We start from the raw sequence: 13,406 nt of genomic DNA on the forward strand, positions 1-13,406 counted from the left end.
AGCTCCCCACCGCCCCCTAGCGGGTAGGCGGACCGACACCGATCACAGGCTCCTAAATCCCATCTGCCCCAGCTCGGAGCAGCCGCATCTCTCATAACACGCCAGCACCCCTTTGCTCATGAAATAACCTCCTGGCGCTCACAGAATGGTAGGACTGGAAGGGACCTGGAGAGGTCATCCAGTCCAGTGCCCTGCACTCGTCTTATCTAGACCATCTGTGACGCATGGCCAGAAAGGGTTAAACATTCTGCAAAATAAACGACCCTCAAAAGACATGTGGGGAGATAATGTTTGTGTTTTTGTGTATTTACATACGTATGAGTAGGGCAGACAATGTAATCAACAGTCCCTGTCTATGCTGCATTCTCATAATTCAGAGGTCAAAAGAGCATCCTATCATGTAAATGAATTGTAAACATGGGATATCGCTGTATTCATCTCTCTTTGAAATGTATAGCAAATACTCTATGAATGGTGGAGGAACAAGCAAAGTGCCTTACGTTAATTCTATAGCTAAATACCAGTGATGGACCTCCTCCATAGTCATCCTAATTACCTTTTGAACTCCCAACTTGTCAAAAGACATGAAAGTGTATAAAAGATCCTTAGGTCCTGATTCTGTCATCTCAGATCTGCTTAAGCTTCATCAGGGGAAGTTTGAGTTGCAAGACTGAGGTCCCAGTTATGCTGGTACGCCCTGAATATGAGATTTGGACATTGGACTATAACCTATGAACTATTTCTGAAAGAACTCCTTGCAACGACACAGCTCACCATCTCTGCTATGAATCTGCACCTCACTGAATTGAACTCACGTCTGTATGTATATTGATCTTTTAACCATACTCCCGATCTTTTGTTTTTTAATAACTTCTAGTTTAGTTAATAAGAATTGGCTGTAGCGTGTGTTTAGGTAAGATCTGGAATATTCAATAACCGGGGAGGTAATGTGTCCGATCCTTTGGGGTTGGTAGAACCTTTTCTTTTATATGAGGAAATAAGATTTACAGAAATTTTCATCATATTTGATGTGGGTACCTGGATGGAGGCTGGATCATTTTAAGGGAACTGTGTTGTTTGGACTTCTGAGTAACCAGTAAGGTAATAAAGAAGCTGTTTTGTGCTGGTTAGTAAAGCTTCGGAATATCCACCAGCTTTATGGGGATTGTCTGCCCCATTCTTTGCAGTTCACCCTAACTGAGTGACCAAAGCTGGCTCCCCACGAGGACCCCGGTCACACCATCCCTGACAGGTGTTTATCTAACCTGCTCTTAAAAATCTCTAATGAGGGAGATTCCACAACCTTTCCGGGCAATTTATTCCAGTGCTTAATCCCCCCTGACAGTTAGGAAGTTTTTCCTAATGTCCAACCTAAACCGCCCTGGCTGCAGTTTAAGCCCATTGCTTCTTGTCCTATCCTCAGAGGACAAGGAGAACAATTTTTCTCCCTCTTCCTTGTAATCACCTTTTATGTATTCATGCTTGGCCTGAGCAGATCTGACGGGGCACATCGTGCCCCATGGTCTGCCATCACCCACCGAGTGTGAAGAGATGCTCTGGGGGTGCCCAGCCTGGGGTGACTGGCGAGCAGCCGAGCTGATACAGAACAGAAATGACTGCACCCAGCAGAGGGCAAGGGGAGCACGATCCGAGCTGGGACACTGCCCGCTGCTCAGAGCAGGTCTATCACACGCGGTGCATCCTGGCATTGGCAACAAGGGCGTCTGCCTCAGGGTTCCACTGGCCACAAGCTGCCCTTTGCCCTGCTGCATGGATTCCCGCCCGTCCCTGATGAACACCAGGCGGGGCCTTCGCATGGGGTGAGGCTGATCTTTAATAACAGAGGACAAGCAGATCAGGTTTCCAGGCACATGAGCCGGCTCTTTACAGGCAGCTTGGAGGAGTCTGCCCTCCCTGTGTCCCTCCCCCCCCCCCCCACGTCCGCATGCAGGCACAGGGTTCAGCACAGCGCGCTGGGTCCATGGAGGTGCAGAGGGCAGGCTCAGTGCCTGCTTCCCTTCAGAGGTCGTGGTGGAGCAGATCTAGTGCTCTGTGCCCCCCAGGGAGAAAGCAGCGTCCCGCTTTGGCGTTCAGCTGGAGGAAAAGGACTAACTGCCCCTTCCCCCAGGATGCAGACGCCTTCTGCAGCAAGGCACAGACTGGCAGATACTTATCGGGAGGGCACAGGGCGAGACTCCCTGCCAGGGAGAGCCCTGGGGGCAGGGATGGGGACTGGTCCCCATTAGAGGGAGCCCCCTGGAGGTAAGGCTGGGGGACTGGTCCCTGTTAGAGGGAGCCCCACGGGGGGGGGCAGTGACTGGTCCCCATTAGAAGGAGCCCCACGGAGGTAAGGCTGGGGGACTGGTCCCCGCTAGAGGGAGCCCCACGGGGGGGGGGGTGGGGGGGTGGGCCCCGCTAGAGGGGGCCCCATGGGGGGGTAAGGCTGGGGGATTGGTCCCCATTAGAGGGAGCCCCATGGGGGGTAAGGCTGGGGGACTGGTCCCCGCTAGAGGGAGACCCATGGGGGAGGGAAAGGACAGGGACTGGTCCCCGTTAGAGGGAGCCCCAGAGGCAGTGCTGGAAGCTGAACTGAGTGACTGGGACAGGGAAGGGGGGGTCTGTTACTAGGAGAGGCAGAGGCCTGTCCCAGTGCCGAGCTCCCCAGCAACAGCCACCAAAAGGGTCCTGCTGGGAATGTCCATGGGGGCAGGGGCTGGGCTGGTTCCAATCCCCATCTCCTCGTTCCTCTCCTTGTCTCAGGGCGTGACGCCGGCTCTGGGTAGGCTGCAGGAGCCTGAGTCGCAGATGCAGCTTCCTCTTGGCTCGTGCTGGGGTGTGGGGCAGGGGGATGTTACACAGGGGCAACGTAATTGCCAGGGAAGGTGCCGAATTTCTGGGTTCTCCTGGACACACCTGGGGGTGGGAAGACAAAGGGAGGGCCATGAGGGTGGGGTCTGAGGCTGCCCTGCAGGAGAAACTCACCTCCTTCCAACACCCCCCTCTGCCGGACGGCCCTGAGGCTGGTGTTCCCCCCACGGGCCGGTCCTGCACCATCCCCTACGGCGCCCCCGCTGGGAGAGTCTGGGACTGGAGTCACTAGGAGCTCCTGTCCTGCTCCCACCAGCACTCCCATGGGTAGAGTCTCCCTCCCTCCACCTGTTAGGCTCCCAGCCGGCAAACGTACCCACAAACCAGCCGTCGTCACACTGCTGCATGACATCCACCCGGTCCCCTTCATGCAGCTCCAGCTCGTCCTCGTTCTGGGGTCTGTACTGATAAATGGCCCGGAACCTGCAAGGCACCATCAGCCCGTGAGATCCTGCTCCCACCTCAGTACAGCTCATGCGCTGGCCTGGCACAGCGGGTGCTAGGAACCGAGCCGGGCCCACCGAGTCAGCAGAGCCCCCTCCCTCCCATCAGTCGCTCCCGCACTGCATCGACAGAGACAGGCGTGTTGGGGGCACTCAGCCCGCCAGCAGGGGGTCTGCAGTGTTGGGGGGGCACCTGGTACAGCTGCCAGCAGCATCCGCTGGTCGCAGCTCACTGAGCGAGCGGCTCTGAAAAGGCCCTTGTTTGGGGTAACAATTCAGACACTGTCCCAGCCCAGCGCCTCAGCGGGGTGTCTGCAGCCAGCCCTCGGCATGGGTCACTTCCCCGGGCTGGCTTGGCCAGCTTCCAACTGGAGTAGGGGGTCTCTGCTCCTCTCCGCCCCTCACCAAGACAGGGAAACCGCCGATCCGGCTACACTTACGGAGTCCACTGTATGCTGGAGCCGTTGTCAGATGGGGGGGCCTTGGGGAGGTGCCCAGCACCACCCAGATGGCAGCCGGCAGGTACTGGGGCTTCAAGGGTGGAGCTCTGCAAGGGAGAGGGAAGAGTTTGGTGCACTAGACAATGCGAGCAGCGCTGGGAGAGGGTGCCGGAGGTGGAGGGGATGGGCACTCCCACTGCGTCACTGGGGGAATTAGCCCAGTGGTGGGGAGAAGGGAGGGAGAGAGCCCAGAGGACAGATGCTGACCCCCACGCATGGGGGGCTACAGGGGAGGGTGGTTGCACTCCAGGGGTGCGTGCAGGTTCACCAGCTGTCCTGGGACAGCTGCAGGGGCTGCACTGGAGGAAGCTGGGGTCCTTGCGCTGTAGGCTGGGCAGGGCAGGGCCCCTGGGGCAGGGCGATCTGGGGAAGGAAGGACTGAAGGAGAAGCACGACTGTCTCACCTGCCCAGGGAGCGAGGAGGGCGCAGCAGCGGGTGGAGTCTCCTGTGGCCGGGAGGGGGCCGGAGGCTGCGGGCTCGGGCTCAGACTCAGGGGGGAGAGCAAGGTGGTGCTGGGGGCCAGCTGGGGGCTCTGGGGCCCCTGCAGGACGCTGGACGAGATTCCGGCGCGCTGCAACTTGGGGGAGGCGGGGAAGGTGAAGCCGAAATGGCGCGGCGAGGACGACAGGGCGCCCCCGTCCGTGCCGCGCCGTTGGGCAGTGGGAGAGCCCGCCAGGAAGGAGGACGAGGGGTCGGAACGCTGGCTACCGGGCGAGTGCAGCTGGGCCGGTGAGCCTGCGTGTGCCAGCAGCCGTGGGGAGGCAGGGGCAGTTAAGTTTGGGGAGGAAGGGAACTCCTCTGAGGCCTTGACCCGCGGCTCCTTCACCACTTGCACGTAGTTGGCCGGGAAGATGCCCTGGCGGCTGGTGCCAGAGATCCGTCCCTCATACCAGTTCTCATCCACCTTGCGGACCAGACAGATGCGCTCGCCCTGTGGATGGAGAGAGGGGCAAGGTTAGGAGCCCCCGGGATAGGGACATGGGACATGCCACACGTCAGCCTGCGTTGCATCCGTCGCAAGGCTTCCTGCCCTTCCAGAACAGACCAGCCCACCCTGGTACTCTTATCTCCTGCTCCAGCAGGTCCAGCCAGTCTGGTTTCCTGCCCCTTAGCCCCACTGGTCTGTCCAGTCGTGCAATGTCCAGTCCAGCCGGCTGCGCACTGCTGTGCCACGCCACGGAGGGGAGTGCCGCTGGTGCTGAGCAGCTCAGCCCCCAGAGCATGCCGCCTGAGGGTGATGCTCGTTTTTAGCCCAGCGGGCGTCACTAGGACATGGCTCTTTGCAAGTGGATTCAGTGCTGGGGAAGGGCTCTGGACTGGCCACTCTGGAGACCAACACCTTCTGAGCATCCACAAAACAGGTTCGGGCCAAGATCACCTGATGCTAACCTCTGAGGACAGGACAAGAAGCAATGGGCTTAACTTGCAGCCAGGGCGCTTTAGGTTGGACATTAGGAAAAACTTCCCAACTGTCAGGGTGGTTAAGCACTGGAATAAATTGCCTAGGGAGGTTGTTGAATCTCCATCATTGGGGATTTTTAAGAGCAGGTTGGACAAACACCTGTCAGGGATGGTCTAGATAATACATAGTCCTGCCATGAGTGCAGGGGACTGGACTAGAAAACTTCTTGAGGTCCCTTCCAGTCCTATGATGCGCCACCACCCCACACATGCCGCATCCCCAGCTCATTCCCCAGGAGAGACCAGTGCAGAGAACTACACTGCAGGGGTAGCTAGGGGACAGAGGGGTTAGCCCGCATCACATAGGCTGGGTCCCTCTCCACTACGCCCCGTCAGGGACGATTCCCTGAGGCTGCCAGCTACAGGGCCAGGCGCTGGTCTGAGACCCAGCAAACAAAGTTCATGGAGGCCACTGAACAGCTGTCAGATGGGAATGACTTTTGGTCATTACCAGCCTGGGCTGGCACTGAACTGTGACCTGAAGGTAACAGCTTCTGCAATGAGGTTCCTCGTGACTGTTCTGTGCTCCCCGCGCCCAGCACCCCTTACCGGGCGGGTTCTGTACCTTGCGGAAGGACAGCTCCACTGCCAGGTCCCCTTTGAAGTTGTACTGAGCCAGGGCGTCTCCATACTCCAGCACCTGGATGGTGGGTGGCTTGATGGGCTTGGGCACTTCAGTGGGAGGCAGGATCTGTTTGGGAGAGACAGGGAGCAGGGTAAGCGGAGCACGGCAGCGGCTGGTGGGAAGCTGTTTGTCCGGAGCGCCCCATCCAGTCCTTGCCTCGATACCGCCCCCTCTTGCTGGGGTGGGGCATGTTCCATTTCAAGACCCCCAGGTGTAGGGGAAAGGGGTTAACCCTTTCAGTGCTGTTGGCCCTCTCCCTGTACCCTGCTCTCAGCCAGTCACGTCAATGGGATATTAGGAAACGCCTGGTCTATTCTAGCTCCGCAGGCTCGGCACATCCAGCCTGTTCAGTAGCAGTGGAGAGGAGATCTGGGCTGTGCTTGGGAAGAGGGAGCTGTCGGGTCTGGGAGCGCTCGGTCCCCACGGGGGGGGCAGCTGGTCCTGCCAGGGTTTCCGCTGTCCTGGTGTCTGAGTTACCTTCGGGCTCCGGGAGGGGTTGGAAGAGGGTGTTGATGGCTGCCCCTGTTCAGATGCAGGCGTGATACCAGCACTGGCCACTAGAGGGCACGTCTCTATTACTCCATGCACCTGTGCCAAGTGCTGAATTGAGAACACTGTCCAGGGAGCAGCTTGCCAGCCTCGATGCCGAGTTCGGGACCCGCCCTGGGCGTGCGCCCCTCCCGCCAGGCTTGCAATCATGTTAGCAGCAGCCCCGTCCTTACCTCCACGTAGTTGGAGGGGAATATGCCCACCCTCCCATAGTGCTCTCCTTCCAGCCAGTTCCTGTCCACCTCCTTGTGGATATAGACGATGTCTCCCTTCTGCATGGTCAGCTCCCTGAAAGGTCAAGGTAGAGCGTCATGGCCCACAGGCCCTTCCCGGGGGCTGGCGCCTGCCCCCTTCAGCCAGCAGCTCCCTTGCCCCTAGAGACATCCGCGGGGTCAAAGAACCGCCTGTGACTCCTGATGCTGGGCTGAGTCCTGGCTCCCTGCCCTCAGCAGAGACACACCTCAAGCCCTGGCTGTAGGGAGTTCACTTGCTGCTGACCCGGTCCCGCTGGATGCCCACTTCGCAAGGGGCCTGATGGAGCCAGAGGCTGAGCCAGGCATTAGGTTCACCCTTCAGGACGTGCCAGCCCCGCTCTGGTCCATAATCGCTATCCTGGGAAGACTTCACTTCCATGCATTCTTCTCTGGTGAGGTTAGACCCAGTGAGGGGGAAGTCGGCACCCTCTTCCCGGCCTGCCCCAGCTGCTCTCCTCTCTCTGCAGGAGCAGCCAGGGGACAGAGGGGCTAGCCCACATCGCATAGGCCAGGTCCCTCTCCACCATTCCCCGCCAGAGACGATTCCCTGAGGATTCAAAATGACCAACAAAATCCACCCAGGAGAGGGAGAAAATACAGGCCAATTCCACAGCTGGCACAGTGGCTGGGTCCACTAGGACAGAGGGGGATAGCTACACCGATAGGAACAGATCCGCTCAGGGGACCTCGGGTCTGGAAACAACAAAGATCCACTGAATGCCACTTACTTTGGGGACTCGGCCTGGAAGTCAAACTTGACGCGAGCAGCTTTCATCTGGGGTGGGGGAGAGAAAGGGTCAAAGAGGGCGAAACCAAATCAGATCACAGCCAGAGCCCCGGGGTCCCAGGAAGGTCCTGGTCCCAAGCCCCCAGCCAAGTCCAGTTCCTAGAACCCAGCCTCCTACCCTGTAGTCACTGATTCCTGAGGGAGATCCAGAACCCACCCACTGCTTGGTCACTTCTCCCAGTGCTCCTGGGTCCCCTGAAGAGATGCCAGCCCCAGTCACTGGCTAGTTCTTCTCTCTTGTACACAAACTGGTGACAGTCTCCCTTGTCTAGGCCTCCTACCCCTGCAGCTGGCTCGGTAGCATCTATGGTTACTTGGCACCCCGGCAATCCCCAGAATCAATGACTGGCGCCGGGCCCGTGCTAGCTGGATGGAAAGTGACCTGCTGCCCCGCCAGCTGCAGACACACCTGCAAGCTCTCTCCCATGTCTCGCCAACCCAGTGTCCCAGCTCTGTCAGCTGCAAGTGGAGGACGTTCCCAAGGAAAAAGGCCATGCCTCACCTTCTTGTCCTCTCTCCTCACTGGTCCATCCACCGCCTCTATGGGCTCACTTTCATCAGCCAAGGGGCTTTTCCCAGGGTGGCCTGGGGGATCTGTAGGGAACCATGAAACAGGGGGATGAGCACGTCACCCTCTGGTGGGGCACTCACAGCTCTCCTGACAGCCCCCATGGCTGAGGAAGGCGGGTGTTACGAGGAGACACCCAGCACTGTTCCAATACCACGGGTTGCTCTGAATCTGCAGAGACAAGATGCCAGTGGAGGTGCATTTCCCATCCCTATATCCAGCCATCGGCATGGGAGGGTTCCACACACGACAGGCGGCTGAGTTGGAAGGACCAGGACACCTGGGTTCTGAGTGCCTGCCCCTCTCCCAGACTGCGAAGAGGCGGCGTAGTCCAGCGGTTGGGAGTCAAGAGACCTGGTTCTAGTCCCAGCTCTGCCACAAACTTGGATGAGCTGCTTCCTCTCTCTGTAGGCTGAGGACGATCACTCTAACCCGCCCCTCCAGTCTGGACTCACGGTCTCAAAGTATTAATAGCACCTCTAGCTCGTCTCAGATCTCAAAGCACTTTACACAGGAGGTCAGTGTCATTAGCCTCATTTTACACTGAAACTGAGGCAGAGTGGGGAAGTGACTTGCCTGAGGTCACCCAGCAGGCCAGTGGCATAGCCAGGAACTGAACCCAGGTTTACTGAGCCCCAGTCCAGTGCTCTATGCACTAGGTGATACAGCCCATTAACATTCTCCTGACAGCTCACAGGCATGCAGACTCCTTTGCATCTAACAAAATAGACTCAAATAAGCAAATTTCTGAATTTCTGCCAATCCAGCTGCTCCCCAGTGAACATGACCAGAGCTCTGCTACTGGGGTACATCTACACCAGCCAGTGCCCAAATTACAGCTCTCTGTCTGTGACACCATCCACTCTTAGGCCATTCATATCGAGCAGCACAATAGGCCCAGAGCCAGGTTGGGTTGGGCCAGGAGACAGCTGTGCACCCACAAGCTGCTGCCTTGTTCTCCAGAATCTCCACTTCCATTTAAAAAAAAAAAAAAAGAGTATGTTAAACATAAGAACAGCCACATTGGGTCAGACCAAAGGTCCATCCAGCCCAGTATCCTATCTACCGACAGTGGCCAATGCCAAGTGCCCCCGAGGGAGTGAACCTAACAGGTAATGATCAAGTGATCTCTCTCCTGCCATCCATCTCCACCCTCTGACAAACAGAGTCTAGGGACACTGTTCCTTACCCATCCAGGACGGGTAAGCCAGTTCTTATGTTCTTACTTATGTTCTGATGTCGTTGCGGTTGGGAAGAAAACCTTGAAAACTTGAAACACGTGCAGGTAATGCAGTGACATCTGCCTGAGTCTGCAGATAGCTTGCAACAATCGCTCTGAGAGGGGCAAACTGCCCCATTCATCTCAGTGCGGGTTAGCTCGGATGCCATCAGTGACACTTAAGTGTCAGCAGAGTTAAATAGGTCACTACTCCAGTGGACAGAGCTTGGTTTTTGGGTGGAGCTTGGAAGGGTACGGCTCTCTTCCCCGCACCCCAGTTCGACCTCTGCCCAAAACCCAGTGCAAAGGGAGGAGCCCTTAGATGGCTGGGTTGAGTCCGCGGGCAGCTGGGAAGCCATGCCACTGGGGTGCAGAGGGGTGGATGAGACCAGTGCATGTAGCGTCTTACATCCACGATCTGACCACAGGTGAGCCAGAGAGGGATGCTGGGCGGGGAAAAGGGGAAGGGGAAAGGCAGATGTCAAGGTAGTATTCAAAGCGGGGGGAATGGCTCCATGGTTTGGGGGGGATTCCCAGCAGACAGGACAGTATGAGTGAAGGAGGGATTGGAGAGGGCTAGAGTGGAGGAGTGAGCAGCAGCGGGGGAATGGGGGTCAGAGAGGCAGAGAGGAATAGCTCCTCGAAGGACATGGCTGCGTCCTGAGATCCTCACCTGTCCTGGGGGGAGACCTGCTCCAATCGCTCGTGGCCAGGCCCAGGCCCCCTCTCTCCATGCTGGGGCTGGCAGGCGGGCGGTGTCGGGCAGCGGGGGGGCTCTGCCCCAAGGCAGGATGGGAACGGCAGGCAGACGGCGGACTGCTGGAGCAAGAGCAGAAAGTCAGTCAGAGAGACTATGGGCCTCTGTGGATAACCAGGCCCAAAACCAGGGAGCCCCGGCCCGATCCCAAGAGGAAATCAAGGGACCAGGTCATGGCTGGTGATCCATAGGGAGGGATTATCTGCTAGGACGCACAGCCCACGCAGCGACACACAGATCCTGCATGCCTGCCCCCCCTCCCCAGACAGCCCCCCACAGAGCGGTGCCATGCCTTTGGGAACAGCTAGAGCCTCCTATTCCAAGGGCCTGGTAATGGTTGGCTTGGGAGTCCTAGGGGGTGTAACGTAAGCAGGGCGCTGACAGCATGGCGTGCCCCCACCCCCAGCAGGGGTGGGTTCCTGTGGGGGAGAAGCGGGGTAACTGGGGCTCCAGTCTGGGAAGGGAGAGAGCTACCAGGCAGCCTACTGCACCCCGGGGACAGCCCTGCCCAGACCCCTTGGAGCAGATGCACAGCGTACCCCCAGCTCAGCCAGGGGCTGCTTCTAACAGGATGCCGAGGGCACAGACTCCAACCGCTGGCATTACTTCACCAGTGGAGAGCTATGGCCAGGAGCAGCTGACACGGGGTGTGTCCCTGCTGGGTCCCACCTCCACCGCCCATGGAAAACAAACCAGCCCCATCGCTGGAGCCGCCCAGGGGGAGTCTCTGAGCAGCCAGCCAGCCCCACCTGGCTGCCAGGCAACCCGAGACACAGCCCCTGCTCTCAGCCTGCTTCCCCTCCTCCCCCATGGCCCTAAAAGAGCCAGACCCCTGCTCCCACCCAGAGAGCCAAGCCCTCCCTACATCTCACCCACAGCCAAACCAGGAGAAGGCTGGGGGTCAGGACTCCTGGGTTCTGTTCAAAGCTCTGGGAGCAGGGTGGGGTTTAATGGGTTAGGGCGGGGGGCTGGGGGTCAGGACTCCGGGGTTCTCTTCGAAGCTCCAGGAGCAGGGTGGGGTCTAGTGGGTTAGGGTGGGGGGGCTGGGGGTCAGGACTCCTGGGTTCCCTTCGAAGCTCCAGGAGCAGGGTGGAGTCTAGTGGGTTAGTGTGGGGGGCTGGGGATCAGGACTCCTGGGTTCTAGTTCCAGCTGGGGGAAGGGAACGACAGGAATCTGGGTTCTGGCCTTGCAGCTGCCCCTGCCACTTCCTCTTTGCCCCTGCGGGCCATTGCCCTGGCCAGGTCCCGGCACGCCCTGCCCCCCTCAGCCAGAGTGGGTACACGACGTTTGCTCCTACCCTGGCAGCCAGGCGGGTAGCGCTGGTTCCTCCCTTCCCTGTGCAGGGCCGCGCGGCAGGAAGCACTGAGACAGCAGCAACAACAAGGAGTTGGCAGGCTACAGCCACTTGGCTAAAGTTTAGCTTTGAATTCTTAAAGGAGCAGTGCCTCTTTCCCAGGCACCTGAGCAATGCAGAGGGAAAACAAGTGGGCCTCCGGAGAGGGTGTGTGGCAGAGCAGGACACCTGGGGGAGGGGCACCTTGCCCTATGCCCCCCTTGTCCAGAGACAGACAGGGAGTGCACTTCCCTCGTGACTTGCTCCCTGTCCTCCTCCCCGGGAGGCCCCTATGGATCCACTACAGCCCCCAGGAAGGAAAGCAAAGGCCTGGCTTCTTACAGGGCCTAACTGCCCATTGTTTATGGTAGGACCTACAAGTGGAGTGTTTGTTTTTGATTCCTGTGGCTGCAGGGACAGAATCTGAGGCTTCAGAGGAAGGTTTCCTGGGAATTCTGCTTAACCCCTTGTAGGCGCTGCCCTTGTGACTGATGGTGAGAGAGAACGAGGAACCGCCCCGGATACTGAACACGCTGAAAGAATGTGATGATCTGCTCCAAAATGAAAGTGCATGGAAAGAGCAGACAGACCCCAGGCTCCGAGCTCAGGTCACGCCTATGCTGGGAAACATCTGCGTTGCTGTGGGGTGGGACCTGACAGAGCTCAATGTGAACTAAGCTGGCTGGCTGGAAAATCCCTGCAACGGGGGCATGCGACCCGGGAAAGGCACCTGGCTGGGATTACCTGCCGGGGAACAGCAGGCTGTCCAGGGCAGCGGTGGGGCACTCGAAGGTGTGTGCTCACCCAGGCACACCCTGGCATAGAGGCCCGCACGGCCCCTTGGGGACGGCTGCTAGTTGCCACCAATCCTCTGGTCCTCCAATCCCTTCCCAAGTGCCCTCTACCCCCGCTGCCCAGAACAAGCGGTTCTGAGGAGCCCTAACTCTTGAGGCTTAACTTATGAGCAAGGGGCTCTTCTTTCCTTCCTCTCTTCTCCCGTCACACCCTTCCTTCCTCTCTCTCCGCCTCGCTCGCTCTTCAGCTCTCCCCCGCTCCCCCCTTTTCTGCACCTCTCGTAATCCGCTCTGAGCTCACCAGCCCCAGGCAGCTGGGCGGGCCGAGCTGCTTGCGGGATGACGCCAGCTAACCAAAGGCTGCCTCACCTGGGCGGGGGACGCCCGGCATGCCAGCCCCAACACCCCGTTTTACCTGGCTGTACTCACCGGGCGACAGAGGCTGGGCAAGGGGAGCAAGCGCAGGGAGCCGCCGAGGAAGTCTGCAGGGAGAGACAGCGAGGGGGGGGGGGGGCGGGAAGAGAAAATTAATCATCCAAGAGGCTGTCTTGTGTGGGAAGCCAGAGTCTAAGTCCTGGCAGAGAGGAGCCAATAACAAGCCAGCAGGGAGAGCTGGCCCATCCGGCAAGGAGGGAGAGCCAGCCAGTGGGGCCAGAGCAGGGTCCTAGAGTCCAACATCTCTGCGGGGGGAGGCCAGGGGTCTCGGCGCCATGGCCCCTGCAGAGAGAGGGGGACAATTGCAAGGGAGGCAGGCAATCAGACCAGGGGTGGGCAACCTATGGCACGCAAGCCCATTTTTACTGGCACGCTGCTACCAGCCGGGGTCCTGGCCACCGGCCCCGCTCAACCCCCTGCCTGCCTGGGTGAACGGAATCCTAGGCCGGAAGCAGGCAGAGCAGGGCCGACGGCCAGACCCTGGCTGGCAGGAGTCGACGGCCGGAACTCCAGACTGTCAGCTGGCTGAGCTGCTCAGCTCACCGCCGGTCTGGGATCTGTCCGCCGGCCCCGCTCAGCCAGCTGCCAGTGTAGGGTTCTGGCTGCCGGACCCTTGCCAGCTGAGGTCCCGGCCCCGCTCAGCCCGCTGCCGGCCTGAATGGATGGAAGCCCGGGCCGGCAGCGGGCTGAGTGGCTCAGCGCGCTGCTGGTCTGGGGTTCCGTCTGCTGCCTGCGCTGCCTATCTGGGGTCCCAGCCGCTGGCTCCGCTCATCCCGCTGCCGGCCTGGATGGACGGAACCCCGGGCCGGCA

The 13,406-nt window shown here is 59.2% G+C and overlaps 1 protein-coding gene across 4 annotated transcripts in view; it reads right to left on the minus strand.

The window, feature by feature from the left end:
* Positions 1–2,438: 2,438 nt before the first annotated feature.
* SORBS3 (sorbin and SH3 domain containing 3) overlaps positions 2,439–13,406 on the minus strand; it is a 39,898-nt gene continuing 28,930 nt past the window's right edge. For 3 of the 4 annotated variants that reach the window (XM_026657934.2, XM_024197249.3, XM_024197250.3), the window contains exons 13-22: positions 12,590–12,642; positions 9,949–10,094; positions 7,991–8,082; positions 7,430–7,476; positions 6,621–6,735; positions 5,839–5,964; positions 4,216–4,743; positions 3,752–3,858; positions 3,185–3,291; positions 2,439–2,913 (exon numbers count right to left, since the gene is read on the minus strand). In XM_026657934.2, coding sequence (XP_026513719.1) covers positions 2,852–2,913; positions 3,185–3,291; positions 3,752–3,858; positions 4,216–4,743; positions 5,839–5,964; positions 6,621–6,735; positions 7,430–7,476; positions 7,991–8,082; positions 9,949–10,094; positions 12,590–12,642 — 1,383 coding nt within the window. In that variant the 3' untranslated portion in view covers positions 2,439–2,851. The remainder of the gene's footprint in view (positions 2,914–3,184; positions 3,292–3,751; positions 3,859–4,215; positions 4,744–5,838; positions 5,965–6,620; positions 6,736–7,429; positions 7,477–7,990; positions 8,083–9,948; positions 10,095–12,589; positions 12,643–13,406) is intronic. The other variant, XM_026657933.2, reaches the window with a different exon arrangement.

Source organism: Terrapene carolina, unplaced genomic scaffold (genome assembly GCF_002925995.2).
Source record: "Terrapene carolina triunguis isolate 2854851 unplaced genomic scaffold, T_m_triunguis-2.0 Scaffold53, whole genome shotgun sequence".
NCBI lineage: Eukaryota > Metazoa > Chordata > Testudines > Emydidae > Terrapene > Terrapene triunguis.